This window comes from Lichenostomus cassidix, chromosome 2 (assembly GCF_008360975.1).
Source record: "Lichenostomus cassidix isolate B80296 chromosome 2, HeHo_3.0, whole genome shotgun sequence".
NCBI classification, from domain to species: Eukaryota; Metazoa; Chordata; class Aves; order Passeriformes; family Meliphagidae; genus Lichenostomus; species Lichenostomus cassidix.
The window spans coordinates 126,038,928-126,059,377 of record NC_139482.1 but is presented as its reverse complement, the minus strand read 5'-3'; the positions used below and the strand labels follow the sequence as shown (position 1 = coordinate 126,059,377).

Genomic DNA, 20,450 nt, shown 5'->3' with positions numbered 1-20,450 from the left:
TGCTATAGTATTTCACATGCTGTTTCCCTTAAGTGTAAGGCCGTATTTTCGGACGCATTTAGCAGATGTTCCCCCAGCCGAGCAGCAGCACGGGCAGGGCAGCGCGGCGTTCCCCGGGCAGCGGCACCGCGCTGGCGCCTGCCGGGAGCCGCGGGTGCCTCGGGCCGCTCGCACCGCGCCGGGCGCTCCCGTGAGGAGGGCGGGGAGGCCCCGGCACCGGTGCAGCTCCCGCGGACGGGCCGGCGGGGCAAGGCCGCTCGCTGCTCCCGGGCCCCGATCCTCAGCACCGCTCCCGGGCCCCGAACCCCAGCACCGCTCCCGGCGGCTCCGGGCCGGGAGCCGGCGAGCGCTGCCGCGGGGCGCTGGCGCGGCGGAGCCGCCTGGTGGGGCCGGAGCCTTCAGGCCGCCTACGGGGCGGGGCCGTGTAGGGCTCGGCTGAACGTTCTGGAGTGGAGGGGAGCGGCGGGGGGCGAGGCGGGGCGGGGCCGGGCCGGGCACGGGAGCGGAACCGAGCCAAGCCAAACCGAGCTAAACCAAGCCAAACCAAGCCAAACCGGGCCGGGCCGGGCCGGGCCAGGCCACGGCAGGGAGCCGGGCCGAGCAGAGCCGAGCCGAGCCGGCCCGCCTTCCGCGGGAGGAGGCGGAGGCTGAAGGGGAGGAGGCACGAGAGGAGGAGGAGAGGAGGCAGGAGGTGGAGGAGGAGGAGGCGGGAGCGGAGGGAGGACACGGGGAGGTGGCTGCTGCTGCTGGGCAGAGAGGAGTCGTGCAGGAGCAGCGGCTGCACTCGGACCCCACATTCCCTCTCTACGGGCTGGCGGTGAGGATGAGCGAGAGCTGACCCTGCCGCGCCGCCGCCTGTGCTGCGAAGTGTCTGCTCCTCCTCCTCCTCTTCCTCCTCCTCCCCGGCTGTGGGTGAACCTGCGCTACGGACTCGTCACCGACACGGGGGAGGTTGGTTTGTTTGTGCATTTAAGGCGAAGAGAGAGAAAGAGAGAGATCTTCCGCCCGCCGAAGCACAGTTCACTATGATCGTACTCGCATCCAGCACTGGAAGCCGGTTGGATTTCGTGTCTCAGTCCAGGGTGTTTTTCTTGCAAACCTTCATTTGGATTTTATGTGCTACAGTGTGCAAAGCGGAGCAGTATTTCAATGTGGAGGTAAGATCAGCCGGATGCGTGTGCGAGCGTGTGTGCTTCCCCCTTTCCCTTTCCTCCCTTCCCTTTTTTTATGTCCCTCAAATCAAATAGCCAGCCAGCCATGTCTTCCAGCAGCCAGGGCATACGTCTGAGTAGGCTTTCCTTCCAGCAGCCGGTAGCTCGCTCCCCTCCCCGCGCTGCCCCGCCTGATGGATGCGTTTCAGCCGGAGATCCCGTTATCCCGGCAGCGCGATGCCGGCGCTGGAGCGCAGCCCGTGCCTCCCGCTGCCCGAGCCCGCGGGAGACGGGAAGCCTTCACCCGGGAACGGGGCAAACCTGGGGCGCAGTGTGTACTTGCAGCTCAGGAGAGGTTCGCTGAACGGCTTGGACTTAAGATACCACTGTATTCCTGAGTTTCCCCAGCCTTTTTTGTTTTGTTTTGGGGTTTTTTTTGTTGTTGTTTTTTTTTTGTTTTTTTTTTTCCAAAGAAGAATGAATGAAAGAGCATTATGGGGACAGGAGGAAGGAAACTTGAGATTTTTGGCACGTTTCTTTGTGTCCTTTTCAGAGTATCTGAAAAAAAATAAGATCGTTTTCCCATGTGGACGTAAGAAAAAGAGTTGCCACTAGAAATAGTGAAACAAACGGCATAAAGGTGCAACTGCAGCTCGGAAGTTAGGGGGTGTGGAGTAGAAGGAAACAGTATTTTTCCGAAAGAAAATGATGATTAAAATGTAGAGGTACCTAGATGGGCAAAGCCTAAGAGTCTAAACGGACAATTCAGTGAACATCCATTTCCAGTCACCTTTGTCTACACTCCCAGTTTTCCTATTAGGAGTTTTTACATAGTTCTTCCACGTAACTAATGTTTCTTTACTGACTTCTATCGTCTTTGCATGTATTCTTTCCTCCTTTTTTTCCATCCTGTCACTCCATTTGTTCTACTGTGATCCCTTACTCTATTGCAATGTGATGTATCTATTTCCTTGTCAATTCAACTTTTTGATTTTTCTTGTTATGTCTCTGTAATTTATATGTGCTCTTTCAACTTCTTATACATAACTCTGGTTTTCTGTTAAATCACTCTTTTCTTTCAGTTTCTTCTATCCTGACAACCCCACTCAAAACTTACTGCTGTGCCCATACACCAGCCTTTTTTGGTTTCTAGTCTCTTTAGTCTCCTGAGTTCCCATAATTCTTTCTCTCAGAAAAATGAAGTCTGTGTCCCTGTCTCACACATATGCACACTTGCTTGTTTTATATGAGCTCTTGTTCTCACTCAGTGACACACATTCTTGCTCCCTTCTCTGACAAGATTGTTCGTGCAGATGCTCCTCCATTCCTAGACTGTCTCCCTTTTTGTCTAAAGTTCTTACCTGTACGTCTTCTCCTTCTGTCTCATGCAAGATGACATCAAATGTATAAAGAACCTACGTTTTCTTTCTCCATGTCTGTTTTCATCCTAGTCTTTCCTTCTCTACAGGCAGTTTCCTTTGCCACATGCAATTCTCTCAGTTTAACAATGCTCATCCATTGCTTCTTCTTTGACTTCTGTCTCTCCAGAAAGTATTGTATTTTTATCACAGCAGTAAAATCTCTCCTGGTTATAAATTTGAGTGTTTTTTCTCTGTCATTTCTCCTCTAGTCACTCATTTGATCCTTATCACAAATGTGCATCTCTTCTTCTGTTTTATTATAAACTCTTTGCAGCAGGACTCATGTCTTCTCACATGTTTATCTAGTGTGTACCATGCTCAAGTCTGGAGTACAGTTGTGAGACTTCTGCTATATGCATATTGAAGCTGCATATTTCAGAGCACACACTGAAGTTTTATCCTTCTGCTCATGTCCTCAGCTGCCTTCTTTACTGATGAGCAGGGGAAGGAGTGTGGAAGAGAGGAAGTTGCTCTCTATCCTCCCCAGGCTTCACAGGCTGGCCCCCTGCAGAGTATAGGGATGAAATTCCAGCGACAGAACTTTCTCCTCCCACAGCAGTCTGCTTTGCTGGCATCTGGCTCTGCTGGAGAGACGGGCGGCAGATGGAGCTAGTGTGGGAGGAGAAAAAGATTGGTTTAGTCAAGTGGAATATGAACAGGAGGCCAGCTCCAGTCAGGAGTAGGTTTTCTGAGGAAAGAAGGGAAACACTTTCATTTTTGCCACCTCTTCCATATGGAAAACAGCACATTTTTAGGGTAAAGACAATATCAGGAGTGAGAAACACTGTTGGATAGAATGAAGTGGCATGTATGTGTGATGAGGGCACATATTTCTCGTTTTTGAAATCTGCCATCTCCTGCTCTTCTTTCCAGCTCTTCTGAAAACAAAGAGTCTTGTCAGATGCCAACACTTCCAGTCTCTTCATGTTTAAGTCTTTGAGCCACACATTGCTGGGAGCCAGAAGAGTGTTCCAGGGGATTGCTGTACTGGGAGTTGTCCTAATATGGGGCATTTCCCTAAGTCACTGTCTTTGACCACTGCATGGTCCTGGCCTAAATGAACCTGAGATTTGTCCCAAAGCAGCCACTGTTGTGTTCACATTGTTTGGAAAGTGCTGAAAATTCAGTTTTCTTTTTGCTGGGAACAGCAAAGGCTAAAAGCATGGGAAGTTTGAGGCAAAGGATTTGGCAATAGCAAGTATGTATTGTGCTGTACAATTCTGCGTGTCAGCACAAGTGCATAAAGCAGTTGTACTTTGCATTAAATTGTGAAAATATAACAAAGATTTTTTATGATAATAAGAATATATATGCAAATTAGGCTTCAGGAAAGAAGTGGTCTACATATAGTTGAATGAAATGTCTCTGAAACAAGTGCTTAGGATGATTGCAGAGCAGATTTACTTTTCATTCTTTCTTGTCTTTAGATGAAGTACAGATAATACCTGTTGAATATGATAAAATGTGGAGATGATTTATTTCCTCTTGTTCTGTCTTGTTTAATTCATCTTTGTGATTGATAAGTGAAATCTGTATAGTCTTGTTGAATTTTTTGGTTTGTTTTTTTCAGCGCTGTGAGCCAGGGCAATTCTTAAGAGATACCACTGTAGCTGAAAGACATTAAATAATAATGTTTCCTTTTAAAAGTAAAACACAAAGCTGAAGTTTACCAGCTTGTATGAACATTTCTGTTCCTTGTAATTTGGTTGTCTCTCTGTACAATTTCTTTTAGCCAAAAAATTTCATGGATGAATTCCTCAAGCTTCCAGTGATAGCTGAGTTGTCTGTCCTGAAATGTGTTCATGTATGGAGTATTTCATGTAATGGAAACGCAGTGTAGGATTCCTATCATGGAATATGGTGCATGAGAGGGGCATGTTTGCACTCTGTATTGGTGAGAGCTTTGTGTTAAAGCTTCATGAGAGATGATTGTAACTGATAGGTTAAGAAACCATGATGAAGTTTAGGAATCACACAGTTGTATGTGAAGGAAGCTTTTAGCATTAATTTTCAAAGTTCATTGATCACCAGTTGCATTTTTGTGAGACTCTTTCTGACATCATGAGAAAAACTAAGGACTACACTGTTAGCTTGCTTTCTTCAGAGCTGAACTATTGGTTGAAAACAGTAATCCCATTAAGTATATTAGAGAAAGACTGTGTCATCAATGTAGAGTTTTGCTGCTATTTACATCTATTTCTGTACACTAGCTGGGGAAGACGCCCATCAGTGAGACAATGAATGGAATAACAGTTACGAAAAGAACATCCCAAATACAAAACTGAATCAAACACATAGAAGATAATTATTACTAAAAACTGGTAGAGCAACTAACTACCTCTTTCTCCTACTATTTTGTGTGGCTGAAAGGTAACTCCTCTGTGTGTTACTGGGAGTATCTATAGATGATCGTTCACAAGTATCATCCATCTAGTGTGTGTATGTATGTGTGTACATATATATATGTATGCTTTCCTAATCCAAATGATGTTTCACTCTTTGAGCTGGTATTGTTTTGCAAATTTGTCTCCCAATGTCACCCATTAGGTTTGTATAAACTTGAATAATAAGTGTGTTTATATTTCGTTAAAAATGAAAACAAATATTACCATTTTGTTATGGGGAAAGAAATGGTTATTGAGGCAAAAATCCCTTAATCAGAAGACAGGATCAGCATGCATCTAGAATATGATTGATCTCCAGAATCCAATACTGCTTACTCTTCCAGCTAAGTGTCTGCCTATGCCCTGTCGAGGGAAATGTTTTTAGAATTGCACCTAGTTTCATTGACTCTATCTGTGATGTGGGAAACAGTAGAGAGAAAGCATGTCTCATCATCTTTCTCCTCAAACTGGCAGTTATGCTCTGTTTTCCTCTTCTAATCCTAAATGTACAGGCTTAAATCCCTAGGGGAGGTCTTAAAATGACTCTTGTTTTAGTGTGAGCAGCTCTTTAAAACAATACAGTCATCTCCCATTTACAAAAGGGGAATAGTTAAATTGTGTGTTGGGGAACAAAAAACAGTGGAATCCAAACTTCAGAAAAATACCATCAGTTTCCTCCATGGTAATAAGTTTCTGAGAACCCCATTGTTTTCATTGTTAATAAACTTTACAGTTAGCCTCCAGCTCCTGCTAAATGTTAATGCATGACCTTTTATTCCATGAGGTCTTAGTTTTTCAGGCTTAAAGCCAGACCAGTTTCATTGTTCCACTGTCAACTGAAAAGGAATAAATATTTGGGAAGGGAAACAATCCTCTAATATTACCTTTACACACTTTCAAACTACTGGGCTTGGTTGTGAGGTTTCCAGGCACAACACGATACTTTTATAATTCATTAAAATGCGAGCTGAAAACTATGGAAAAGCAGTTAAGGTGGTTTGGGTATCAAGAGTGCCATGTATCCTAACAGGAATTTGCAGGATCTTCTGCATTGTTTTTAGTTGCAGTCAGTAAATGTGATTCTTAATTACTTAAATTGTGAATCTCACTCTTGCATATCAGTGAAATGAACTGGAGTTTTGTTAGAACAAGGAGTTTAAATAGAAATTGTTAGAAAAATGGAGAGTCATTACTGAATCAGGTGATGAAGGTGATTAGTGGGTGAAATATTAGTCAAAGAAAATATAGATGTAATGTGGTGTACTTCCTACTTGTTTATTGATGAAATAGAAATACAAAGAAAAGATCCTGTGAAGGTCTCTGATGAGCAGATGTATCTACATAAGGAAAATAATTGGAAAATTATGTGTCTGATGGTAGGCAACAGAATGTTTTTCTATCAAAGAAGGTGAATACCTCCTATATGATGAGCTGGTTCTCATTTCATACAAAGAAATACACGAGTAGACTACTTAGTTGTTAGAGTGCATTTTCTGCTGTAAAGTATGAGATCATTTTGTGCTACTAATGTTGCAGGGAAGTTCATGGATTCTGTTGCCTGTACTCTTCTCAAAGACAGGTTAGAAGGATGGTGCCTGTCCTTATGGGTTAACAGCTGACATGGTATGTTATTCCTTAGTTACAAAACGTTTTTGTTTATTATTGTAGTTCAGCTTGTTTTCCTGTTGCAAATTTTTGACCGTTTAGTGTTTAAGCATCACAGCCATTAGTGAATCTCATTTCTACTAAAGAAAGCATAGAAAAAAGGTTAGAAGAGATTTATGTAATCACCTTATGTAGTGCAAGATAAAAGTACAAAAACATGTATTCCTAATGTTTTCTGACATGAGAACTTACTAAAATAAATACAAAATTTATTAGCCCACCAGTAAACCTTGAACAAGCCCAAGCTCTCCCCATTCAATTATTTGGAAGGCCTAATGTAAAACTCCTGAATACCCATTCATTGTTTCTTTTAAGTGGATATACTGTGTTCTTTAACTGGTTTAAGATTTATGCTGCTCTTCGTCAGTTTTATTTGAATCCATCTAAAAGGTCAGTGCTTGCTCTAGGCACCTCAGCTCTGCTTATGCACTCAGCAAGACTGTGTTGTTAGAGTTTATAAAGAAAGAATGTGGTATTGTATAGATTTTAAAGCATTTCAAACTGCATCTGGTTTTAGTATTTTAAAATCTGTCTCATCCTTCAGCTTTACTGAATGATCGTTTTGTGGTGTTAAACACTGGAGGATTTTGTATTGATACCATTTGAAGAGCCTTAAAGAAAAAATGTAACTTAAGAAAATTATTTTAATTACCTTATTTAAATTGCATAAATCTTCTCAGCTCTCTGTTTCGGATTCCAGTTTATTATCAAACCTGTTTGCCATCCTCAAACTGCACTGTTGACCATAATCTGAAGGAGCAGGTTGAGTCTGTTGAATTTGTTATCTGTGATATGTCAAATGACAGATTTGGTTTCATTTTGTATGAGGAAGGCCAGGATTAGTGCTGCAAACATGATTTTAGTTGGCACTGAAATGGATTTGAAAAATAATTATGATTAGACCTTTATCCTTTAAAGAGAGGTCATGCTATTTGGAACCTTTATTTATTGGTTGCCTGGCAACTGTTCATTCATGTTCCTGCTTATCATCCTTCATTGTAAGCATCTTTGCTGTACACTAAGAGCAATTAAGTGGCAACAATTTATTTCTGTGATGAATTAAATTTTACATAAATTACTGATAAAAAAATATTTCTGTTGTTTTACTTATTAACCAAAACTGTTGGTACAATGGTTCTTTGCTTATTAACACCTGGTTTATACCAGCTGAGGAATTATCTGAACTTCAGCTGTGATAGTAATGTTTCTAGCATACTGTTTGAGGTATTACAGCACATGATTGACTTAGGGGCTTGTTCAGGTGTTTTTGCCATGTTTAGAAGCTCCTGTTAATTTCAAGATCAAGGCTTCAGGGTGCCAGGAAACTTATGTCCCATTGATTTCAGTGCTTAATATTAGGCAGTCCAATCTTAAGTATTGAAGCTTGAACCCAGTCGCTTGGAAAGAGGCTTAATATTCTAGAGTTAAAACTGCTGTGCTAGGAGATGTGCAGCTGAAGCAATAAGCTGCAATACCTCTGAAAAACATTAAAGTCACTTGATGATTTCTCTCTGTAGAACAATAGCAGTTTTTATTACACTGTGAAAAACGCCTAAAGCATATTACTCAACAATTGCTTTGTGCCTGTGGATGAAAAATATTTTGCTTTCTGTATTAATTCATTATGCATCATATCATGATTGACCCTTGTGTGGAATAACAGTGTTGGAATGAGACAGTTAAGTTATGGAGCATTTGTAGAAGATGTCTTTGTAAGGAATATTGGAGAAAACTCCTAATGGCTGCATCTTAAAAGAGCATCTACAGTGTATGGCTGGGGTGGAAGCAGATTTGTGTCTCTGCCACTATCTCTTGGTCTCTGCTACTACCTCTTGGTATTGCCTCTATTCTGGTTGGCTCAGTGCTTTGGAAAAGAGGCCATCTCTATCCACATTGATGATAAGAAAGTTATCAGGAGTAGGCAGAATGGATTTACTAAGGTTAAATCATGCCTGACAAACCTGATTGCCTTCTATGATGACACAAATGCCTGGATGGATGAGGGGAGAGCAGTGGATATTGTCTACCTCATCTTCAGTAAGGCTTTTAACACTGTCTCTCAGAACATCCTCACAGACAAACTTGTTAAGTGTGGACTCAGTGAGTGGACAGAGAGGGGAATTGAGAACTGGCTGAACAGCAGATCCTAGAGACCTGAAATCAGTGGCACAGGCTCTAGTGGGAGGCCTGCCACTGGTGGTGTCCCCCAGGGTTCAGTACTGTTTAACTGGGCCCGGTATTGTTTAACTTATTCATCAATATCGTGGATGAAGGAGCAGATGCCTCTTCAGCAAGTTCGCTGAGGACATGAAGCTGGGAGGAGTAGCTGGTAGATACCCCAGGGTGCTGTGCAGCCCTTCAGAATGATCTCTACAGGCTGGAGAGATGGATAGAGAAGAACCTTCTGAAATTCAACAAAGGCAAATGCAGGTCCTGCACCTGGGGAAGAATAACCCCAGGCACCAGTACAGGCCAGGGGCCAACCTGCTGGAAAACAGCTCTGTGGAGAAGGACCTGGGAGTCCTGGTGGACAACAAGCTGTCCATGAGCCAGCAGTGTGTCCTTGTGGCCAAGAAGGACAATGGTGTCCTTGGGTGCGTTAGGAAGAGCACTGCCAGCCACTTGAGGGAGGTGATCCTATTGCTCTACTCAGCCCGGGTGAGGCCACATCTGGACTGCTCTGTCCAGTTCTGGGATCCTCAGTACAAGATCATGTCTCCTGCGGGGACAGGCTGAAGGAGCTGGACCTTTTCAGCTTCAAGAAGAGACAACTGAGAGGGGATGCCATCAGTGTCAATCAGTATCTGAAAGGAGGGTGCCAAGAGGATGGAGTCAGGCTCTGCTCAGCAGTGCCAAGCAATAGGACGAGAGACAATGACAGAAACTGGAACACAGGAAATTCCACCTGAATATGAAGGACTTCTGTACTATGTGGGTGACTGAGCACTGGAACAGATTGTCCAGAGAGGCTGTGAAGTTTTCTTCACTTGAGATATTCAAGAGCCATCTGGACACAATCCAGTGCCGTGTGCTCTGGGATGACCCTGCTTGTGCAGGTGACCCACTGTGGTCCCTTCCAACCTTACCCATTCTGTGATTATGTGAAAGAATATCCCTCTGATGCTCTGATGCTCTCTTCTTTGAGCTTCTGATTGTCTTAAGTCACCAGTACTCATCATACCATGCCACAGTTAGGGGGAGCAAAGTAACTGCTGTAAGCCAAATCTATATAAATTCTCATCAGATTTTCCTACTCATGTGACTTGTTGGTAATACATGAAGATTCTGTGTTGTGTGGTTTTTTTTTTCCTTTTACAAAACGGTTGAACTGGTTTCAAAGCTGTATAGATTATTTGAAAAGAAATGCTAACCTCCAAAAACCTGGTCTCTAGTATTTTTTTTATGATATTGTAGAGAAAAAGTTGTTTTATTTCATTGTTGCTGTTCATTTTTCTGGGATGTAATCATAAATTCACCTACAGGTGTGAAATAGATGTTGGCAAGGGGAAGACTTACTTTCTCAGAAAATTACCAGCGGAAAGGCAGAAAGAAAATTATCAATGTCTTTAAAAACATAGATAGTAAAACAGAAAAACAAGCCTATCTTTCAAATGGGAGGAAGATACTTCATTTAAGTGTATTGGTGGATATTTACAAAGTTTACAACAGAGGAAATTGCTTTCTTTTTGTATGGCATGCAGATCTGAAGGTGATGATTCTGTCACATTTTTCTTTTTTACCTCAGACATTGGTTATGGGATGCTCTTCTAGGAAATTGCTTTGACCCACTGTCTTTGCAGAGAAATTGACAGATTGTATCTCTCTGTGTCGTGGTTTACATTTAATTGCAAGTGAAAGAAAGGATCTTTCACACAATCAAATGTTTTATTATTATGAGAAGGGATAGAATTATATTGCTAACTGTACAGCATGATCTTGGTCTTGGCATGTGAGGCATTTTCTTTTTTCTCTCAATGCTTCTACGTATTTAGAAAAATGAAATAATAACAATAAAAAAACTACAACCCAACCCAGGACAGTGTTCCAGTTTTTGGTTTTCCTTATTTATTATGAAGTGCTGTGCTCTGGTACTTCTGTACTTTGTTACTTGTACATGAAATGTTAGCTTTGGAAAGGTCTTTATTATATTTTTCTCTGTAGCATATACTTTTAAACATGTAGGGAAAAGAATGTGATGTAAGTGACTGAGGCATTTTGCTGGAGGGCTTAAGATCCAGGTTGTGGGTCCAGTTCCATCGTGAGTCTTCATATGGATCGCATAGTTTATCCATCTTTGTAACCTAGCTTGACAAATGCGCATTGATCTTAGTGAAGAGTATTTCTAGCCTTTTGCAATACATATCAAGAACAATAGAAAAAAAGCGATGCAAAAGAGCCAGGAATATATCTTCATCATTCCTTTATCTTGGGACTATTTCACTCTTTTTCATAAAATGTAGTGGAGGAATATAATGAAATATAAATACAACATTTCAATTTAATCATCTATGTAATCGCTCTAGGAGTGAACCTGTTAAAAAAAGTACCAGAGCAGAAAAGGTAAAAACATGTCTATAACAGTTCGAACACCGGTTTTGATTTTTTGTGGTTTTGGGTTTGTTTTTTTTTTTGGGGGGAGGGGATGGTGTGTTGGTTTTTTATTTTGTTTTGTTTTGGTTTTGACCATTAAAAATGTGAGTACCAAAACTTTGTAGACAATGCTGTTAAGATTAGGTGAAGGATGTCATTAGATGTCTCAAGATATAGAGTATCACAGTCTCTTTCAGAATGAAAATTTGAATAATTTTTTTAATCCAAATATACTAAAAATGGTTTTAAATAAAAGTCTCAACAAATAAATCAATTTTGGGTCAGATTCTAAATATCACACAATGCACAATTTAAAAATGTTCTGGTTTTGAGTGAATGTACCCTTAAACAAGTAAATTGTTCCACATACATTCATGTTTCCTTGTAATCACAATACCTAAGCTGCTCCTTTTGTATTTGAATATTTGGGGATTTTTATGACATACAATAATTGATGCACTGCTGCAGGTATTTAATGCTTTATATTAGGCAGCACTAACAGGCTGACATGCTGCTCACATACCCCTGGATGTTAAGAAATTAATGGGGACAGGATAAAGTAAATAAGATTTGCTGTGATGACATATTAAGTATGATAGAAGTAGAAATTGAATCTTGTTACTCAAGGTTCCTGTACCATGTGTTCACCTTAGGACTTTCTCCCCCTTTCTCCCCCTTTCTCCCCCTTTCTCCCCCTTTCTTCTCTTTTCCTCTCTTTTGCTCTCTCTTTTCCATTTCCCTTAGTTTGTCTTCCTACAGACCATTACCTGCAGCCAGGAACATCATGAACCATTATTGAACCATAGAATTGGAAATATTAGAAATGGGTAAGACTCATCAAAAACCTATTTCTCTGCCAGTGCAAGATTGCATAGTAAATCAATATGGCAAATATAGCTGGAAATTGTCAAGTTGTAAAATCCACAGTGGTGGGACTTCAGAATTTTGAATTTAAAAAAACCAAACATGATAAAAGTACAGTATCGAATACTACAATGGAAGAATCCTCATCAATAGATTTTTTCATTTGGCTACTGGCAGAAGTTAGAAGTTGGCTCAGGTTAGGCAATTTCTGATTGTAAGGTATGGCTGTCCTATAATCCAAGAAGACAGGAGCTGTATATGAGCATGAATAGTGTGCACTGATTGGTATTTTAGTGTATTTCTTTGGCTTTAGAGAATGAAAAATAAAGAAAGGGCAGAGAGAAATAAGGGTTAATTAAATTTTCACTCCATTTGAATTCCGTAGTGCAGGTGACATGGACTAACACTGCCTGATTTTAAAATATTTGTGTGTAGATTGCTGATATTATCTCAGGAGGGCTTGATTAATTTATGATTTTCTTGAAGTACTCTGCCTTTTGGTATATAAGTATTACTACCTAGTTAATAAAATTGGATACTAGTAAGAGTGTAGTGGATATCTAGATATTATGCTCTGCTAAAAAGTGTTTGGTATTTCCCACATTACATCATTAATATGGTCACAAACACGGACTTAAAGATGTCCATGACACTGGCAATTATGAGCAGTCACAATATCCATGCTTTACAAATGATGTAACATTTGCAAAATGAGAATCTCAAGTTATTTTATGTGGGAAGGTTGAGTTTCTTGGCTGATATGCATCCTGATGATGAGATTTGTGCAGGATGGTTTGCATGCGGTATATTTTTCTGCAAGTGTGCAAGCTGCAGGGTTAGATGGGGAAAGAAATTCAGTTAGAGAGAACAGTACTTAAAGTGTTCAAATATTCTGTACGTGTTCCCTATATATTAGTAATGTTTTGATGCCTGCAATCAATGAAACAGGGAGCCAACCAATCAGTTAATATTGGTACCAATTCAACCCACTAGTTAATGTATGTTTCAGAGTGACTTGAACTATTTTTCTGACCTCTTTGATTGATATTGACTAGAAGTGTGATTAAGTTGCTCACATGTGGGTATCAAGTACCTTTTAAGGTGCCTGTGGCCAAGCTGTGCACAAGGCTTGTGGAAATCACATGGGACCAACAAGAGCTTCTTCTTTTTAGGCTAGCAACAGGAAGCCAGTCTCTGTGTCCATGTCAGCTCACATGACACTAGACACTTCTACTTAGGTAACTAAAACCTGATTCTAGTTTTAAGTGATGGCGGAGAGTGATGAGACTGATATCTGTGGGGCTCCTCCAGGTAGACACTGGCATTCCAATGTTGTAATTTGGGGTTGAATCCCTTCCCTCTGCAATGGTGGGATTCATTACACTTGTGAAGGGTCCCGGTGCTGTTTAGGCTCTGTGGTCAGACTTGCTTGGTCTCTAGATATTGTTCCAGAAAATCATGGGCCTCTAAAAGTCCAGTGATATATCTCCTATCCCCTGGATAATGTAGGTCATCTCAGATCGCACCAGACACCTGTACTGACAAAACCAAGAACAGAGCTCCGTCCTTATGCCACTACAAGTTTTACCCTGTGACTCTGATTCCCTGCACACTATTAAATATATTCATCCCTTAGTGTAAGAGGTTAAGACTGCTGTACATCTTTAGATCTCATATATTCTAAGTATTTAGTTAGGGATTTAAAGAACACAACATTTCTCTAATGTAACAAGGCAGTTTTGCTTTCAGCTGTAACAAGATCAGGCCTGAGCCTGTTCAAATCCATGTAAAACGTGCTATCTATCTTGGAGCAAACACTTATGGCAGGTTTTATAAACTTTACTGCTTTTGACTGTTATTTGGTGCCTTACCTTAAGTGATTTTAAAGGCTTGTTTCCTTCCTAAACTTACAAACATCTAAACAGCTATTTGTCATCCTTGAGGGAAGAGAACAGAACGTTAAGCATTTTTGTAAAAAGTAAGTAATAAGAAAATATATTTTAGAAGAATAAGCTCGCTAAGTATCTGTTGTCTGACAGATAACCCCCAAGAAGATAAAAATGAAAGTGACATTTTAATAATTTTTTTGGCTAAGAGCTCTAGGCCTTCAAGAATAATTATCTTGTTTTCTAGTACTTTTATTATGTAAAGCAAAATGGGGATTAAGTCAACAGAAATTTACATTTCTGTGTTAATACCAGAATTTTGATCTCATCATAGGCAGGTATGTAATTTCATTGATTTATTTATACTCTTTGCTTTAGGTCTCCAAAACTGTAGTATTAACTGTGTCAGATTAAGAGTGTGACTGACCATCTTGTATTTGTGTTTGCTTATTTACTTGATTTGTTAATCCAAAATTTGAAATACTTGAGTATGCTACCTGATGTACTATTTAAATAAGCTTTCTGCTATCATGTAATTAGAGAGAGACTAGATCTGCTGTGGATTTTTAAGTCTGCATTTGGGAAGAAAGAGTTACATATCTGCAGTCTTTTAATCCAGAAGAGCTTCCTTTGCAATATATAGCTGTACTGTTGTTTTATACTCACAGACTCATTTAGAGATAAAACAGTATTTTAGATCCTTTGTGAATAATTCCATAATTTTTCCTGACTGTCGAGAGAATTCAGTTTTTGTCCCAGCAGTCAGATAAAGATATAATAATTGTTATTCATAGATCAGTTGCTTAGGTGCTATTTCCATTGAGATATTAGATAATTTTTCTACATGCAAGATCTTCCTGAGGAGGTAACGTCAATTTAATTTGGATCAAAAGATTTGGATTCTGTAGAAATATGTTCTTTCTTTAACTTTGCTCAAAATAAAGATTCTGTTTCATTAAAAGTTGGGAGGTTTTAATGTCTGTATGAATATTTGCTTCCTTATCTAATCACCAGAGGAAATTATTCTTAAGGTGAAACTAAGCTTCTAAAATGTTGGAACAATACATTCTGTGATGTTTTGTGAAAGTTACGAGTGAAAACAGACAGAGCCTAAAGCAATTATAGCTTTTCTCATGTCCCATCGCCAGTAATACAATAGAGAAATTCATCATGCCTGTTAGCTTTATCCTGATAGCTAGAAAAGGAGACAGGGAGTTTTAACTTTAGAATGTCCTTCCATCTGAGGGCTTTAGAGGTTTTGACTTGTTTTTAGAAATAAAATAGCTAAATATGTGGTTGAAAATTATGTAATGATGTTTGGTGAAGTAAGTATTAGAAAAAATGGATTATTTTTTAAAATTTGAAACAAAGAATTCATAGAGTTGTTTAAAGAAGTCAAGAGCCTTCTGAGTTACTCAGAAATGGAAAGTATAATTTTGCTCCATGCTTTCTTTTTTTGGAGCTTATATACTACCTATGTTTCAGTGATAAAAAGAAACTAGAGACAGGAAGAGGAAAGGGAATCCACCCATATTTAATTTATTTTCTTTTATGTAACTGTTATTTGTTTACTTATGTACTTACTAGCCTAATAAAATATCTGGTCTTCATTGGGCAACTTGGATGAGACTCAAACTTCACAGAATGGTGAGATTTTGCCATTAATTTCATTGCATCCAAGGTTTTACTCCAAGCTGTGTGAAAAACACTGAATTACTAAACATTTAACTGAGTAAATGAAAAGCATATATATATCACAGAATCATAGAATGACTTGGGTTGTAATGGACTTTTAAGATTATTTAGTTCCAACCCCCCTGCCACGAGCAGGGATGCTTTCCACTAGACCAGGCTGCTCAGAGTCATCCAACCTGGCCTTGGAAAGTTTCAGGAATGGGGAATCCAAATTCTCTTAGCACCCTGTGTCAGTATCTCACCCCTGGTACAGTGAAAAATTTCTTCCTAATATCTAATCTAAACCTGCTCTCTTTCATTTTGAAGTCTTTGTCCTATCAGCCCATACTTTTGTCAAAAGTCCCGCTCCAGATTTCTTCTAGGCCCCTTTAGATATCAGAATGCTGCTAGAAGGTCCCTGAAGCCTTCTTCTTCTACAGGCTGTAAATTTATATGAATATATTTTAATATATATTTAATATGAATATTTATTAAATATTTAAGATAAATATTGGTGTGGAAATCCATAGGCTTAACCTATGTATAAGGGATGAAAGGTACAAAAAGAAGTGGAGATACACTATCTATGCATAAGCTGAATCTTGTAGTTAGAAGGAGGTTAAAAATTGTTAGAAGGGTGATATTTTTAAACCACTTTCCAAAGAGAATAGTAGTGGGGTCATGTAGCGAAGAAAAAGTTAATTTGAGATGGGAACTAACTATATAATGAGGGAGCTTACAAAGTATAACTTTGCTCATCAGCAGTAATTGGCTGGATTCCTTCCTTGTTCTATACTCTGTCTAACAGTAATTTCCTCATTCAGAAAGGCTGATAGCTCTACTGACAGCAATTAACTGTAATGTTTATTCTTCTGCATTGGTGTGTCTACCTTAAGAACTCTATAGCTAGTGTATTAGACCAAAAATGTGGGCTATATTGCATCAATACAGTTCTCCGTATTGCTGTACTCTGTATTCTTATTGCTTTTTGTCATTTGCAATTTTCAGTCACCGTGTGTGAAAGTCTCTTTTTTCCAACAACATTTAATTCAATGCTGAAAATTGTAAGTAATGCCCATGCAATCAGCCAGACTTGTTTGAAAATCATAAAGAAAGGTTGTAGTCTTCTTTTGGAGCTCTCAGGTTCACATTTTCTTCTTTTTTTCTTTTTGAAACTAGAATGAGAAATTCACTGTTCAAGAGGAAACAGAATATTTTCATTTTATACAGTAAGCCAAGTCTTCAAGAAGCTTTCCAAAAGTTTAACATGAAAGCTGTCTAACACTAGCCACACTGCTTACTACATACCTCTTTTCAGTTTTGATTGTCTTCAAAATTGTATTTGCTGCTATTTTTGTTCCTGTTAAAACTTGCCACTTCAAAAGGTCAAAGTACTTCCAACTGCTGACAAACACTGTTTTTCATTATATGGTGACTGTTAACATCACACAATTTGAATAACACCTTTAAATGGTTTAACAGTAGCTAACTGGCTGACCTTGTGCATTGCTGTGGCAGGAGATGCCTGTTTGATTATAAGGCTTAGATGCTAATTGTTTGTAGCTGCAGGGACTGGGTAGCTCTCCTGAAATGTAGCTTTTTTTTTATAGCTATTGCCATTTCTCCAATAGGAAAAGGAAAACACAAATATTACTGCTTTTAAATTGTGTGATTCTATACTCTTGATTTTGTGTTTTGTAGCATCTATGAGAGACAAATGGAGTTGTAGTGAGGCAGGGCCAGTGTCGCAGAGGCTCAGGATTAGACCTTCAAAAGCAGCATATTAAAATACCAATATCAGTAGTTAGTCATAAACTAACATTAATTTGTGAACTAGGGAGTTTAATGCAGATGGTAGTATTTAAACAATACAGATGCATTTTTAGATGAGTATTTAGATAATATAAATCCTCCCTTCTCCAGTGTAATCTGGTACTTTCTCTTTTATTTTGTTTTATTTTATTTCATTTCACTTTGACTTAGATACATGAAATGTAATGAGATAGGACTGCTTAGCAGCTGACTGCTTAGATAATATTTTCATGTGAAAAATGCTAGTGATTGGTACATGCTCAATAAGTATTGGTTGAAGGGGGCATGACACAACACTATAGACAGGTGACTGCCAACAGTATAAACTGAAAATTCAGAATTACCATACTGATTGGATTCATGCCATGAATCAGGAGCTGAAAGTCAGAGGATGGCCTCTGGAAAACCTGCCAATAGGGATTCTATTTGTTCAAGAATGCAAGTGGGGAATTTATCATTATTTTAACCATATATATTAATAATGGAGGGTATTTTTAATCAGCCACTTCCTTTGTGTCCTAGAATTCAAAAAGCATTTCTTGGGTAGAAAGGAGACAGCAAGTAATGAATTTCAAAACAATAAATAGACTGTAATATGTCAGAAAAGCAGTGGAGAGTGTGGCTTTTAGTTTGGAAAAAAACAGGAGGTAATCGGTTCAGAGATTGTACTTTGCTAATATTAATTGGGTTAGATTCAGCTCTTCAGGTGTAGTCCCACGAAAGATCTCCCTGAGGATAGAAGGAGCACCCAAGTGTGGAGGTGAAAGAATGGAATCAGCTGAAGCAGAAATATTGTTCCCTCTGATCATGACCTACACAACTGGCTCTAGTGAAACATTTCCCAGCAGTTGGTATGTTTGCAGTACCCTGTAAATTCCATTCAGGTTGTAGATTGTGGGTGATGCAAATGTTACACTGTTGCCTCACCATCTGGTCCATATCTCTGGTTCAAGTCTCACAGAGGATGAAATTATGCTGAAAAATTTGTCCCTCTTTAGTGAGAAAACCAAAGGCCTGTTTGAGTCATGTGGACAGTTGTATGCTGGTGACACAAGTAATTCCTGGGAAATGATTCAGGGAAAAGAAGAAACCAGTTCTGGGAGTCTCCCCTGCTAAAGATTAGGTAAGTCAAGAGAGCTTTCCAAGGCTCATCCCTGTTTGGTACTTCCCAGCACTGTCAAGGAAGGATGCCACTGAGAATTGATCTGCACTATATTTTTGGGAACTGAGCTGGGATGATCAATTTGTTTTATGTCCTAGCACCCCTCTCAACTCCTGTAGAAGCAGTGATGTAGCAATATTAGCCTTTAAGACCACATTAAGAGTAGTGCTTAGAGTCTTCCTCTGCTTTATTCCTTTCCATTTCTCTTCATAAACCTCAGCCTGGTACACAGCAGAGGACTTCAGCCTTGATCTGGGAAAGCATGCTGTTGAGAACTGTGTTTAGGGAAGCTAGACCAGTCAGCATCTTGAAAGCAGAAATCCCAGAGTGGCTTTTTGTCATTGATATTATTAGGCTGCTCTGATAACCTGTGAAATACTGCCTTCAGTACAAACTGTGTAAACAAAATCAAGCTATTGATACCTACTGGGCTTATTACTCCTACACAAGTCAAATGTTTTCTCTTGATCTAACACCCTCCATTCTTGTTTCGAAAGCCAGTTCTTAATCTCTATGAGCAACTTCTCTAATGTCTGACCTTGTAGGAGAAACTGCTCTGTGATGCAGCATTAACTGATTTGAAACTGAGATATATAATGTTCATTGTGTATAATTTATCATCTGTCGTATCAATACATACAATGTTGCTGTTTTGTTTGTTTTTTAATTTATTTTTTCTCAATGAATTTAAGTTACTCTAGCTGTTCTATGCTGCACACAGTTTTAAAATTTGTAAATGAGACCATAAAAAGTATTTGTAATTTCTCACTAAAAGTAAAGTCTGTAACTGGATTGCAGTTTCTCAGATCCTCCCTTGTTCTTTTTGTAAATATAGTTATTAACATAGAACACATGGTTCTTTCTCTCTGCTTTTAAACATAATTTCTTTATTCTAAGTAGAAGGAAGGATATTGAAAATACAGTGAGACTAGTGACAATGAAATTCCTACACTGAAATTATGTCCTGACTGAAATTAACAGGAATTTTACTCTGACCTGTGTGTGTGCCTGTGGTTTCACCTGGAGCACTACTCTTAAAAAGCTTTCAGTTCAAGTGGGAGGGGTTATGTCTGAAGCTGTGAATCCCCTGTCACCAGATAGAGGGCTTCATGTTACTTTGCTCTTTGCTCTCAGGATTAGCTTTTACTAATCCTTATCAGTGCTGTAGGTTGAATGCTGCAGACCATAGGATAGCTGCAATTCAGGGGAGTATTTCTTGCAGGATGATAATGTGGCTGATAATTTTCCAGAAATGTTTCATGCATGCTTGGCAAAGCTGTCTTCAGGTCATTAAGAACTATTTATTTTGTTTTATTTTATTTTGAAAATATTAAAATGCAAGAAAGTATCAAGTGAGGCAGCACAGCTATTTGAGATGGGGAAAGCTAATTAGGAATCTTTTCAATCAGGTGTCTGGAAATTTTCAAGTTAGTGCCTAAGTTTAAGCCACTTACAAATGCGGCAAATTATTATCAATATGTTTAATTTACCTATATCCACTAGGTACATATATACACCAGATCACTGGAAATATTTTTTCTTATACTTCATCATGATATAAAATGAGAACATGGTTTCTGCACCAACTTGAAATTACTGTCTATTAAATCTATTTTTTCTGGTGATCTGAATGATCACCAGCAGAACAAGGTGTAAATATGATTGCTTTGACCTAGCCTTTTTGCTTGAACTGCTCCTGGGACAAGTTATGTGCAGCTCCTTTCCATGTGGATGAGGAAAGTATGAGATAGATTGCACCACTGCCACTCCAAGGACCAAATGAAGTATTTTAATATATATGAGATACTTTTGTCATTATAGTGATGTCTAGATCTTTGATA

General features: G+C 39.4%; 1 protein-coding gene across 1 annotated transcript in view; it reads left to right on the top strand.

Annotated features, from left to right (window-relative positions):
* The first annotated feature begins 532 nt into the window (after positions 1-532).
* MMP16 (matrix metallopeptidase 16) overlaps positions 533-20,450 on the top strand; it is a 173,458-nt gene continuing 153,540 nt past the window's right edge. Inside the window, exon 1 of the mRNA XM_085053146.1 lies at positions 533-1,157. Coding sequence (XP_084909272.1) covers positions 1,026-1,157 — 132 coding nt within the window. The 5' untranslated portion in view covers positions 533-1,025. The remainder of the gene's footprint in view (positions 1,158-20,450) is intronic.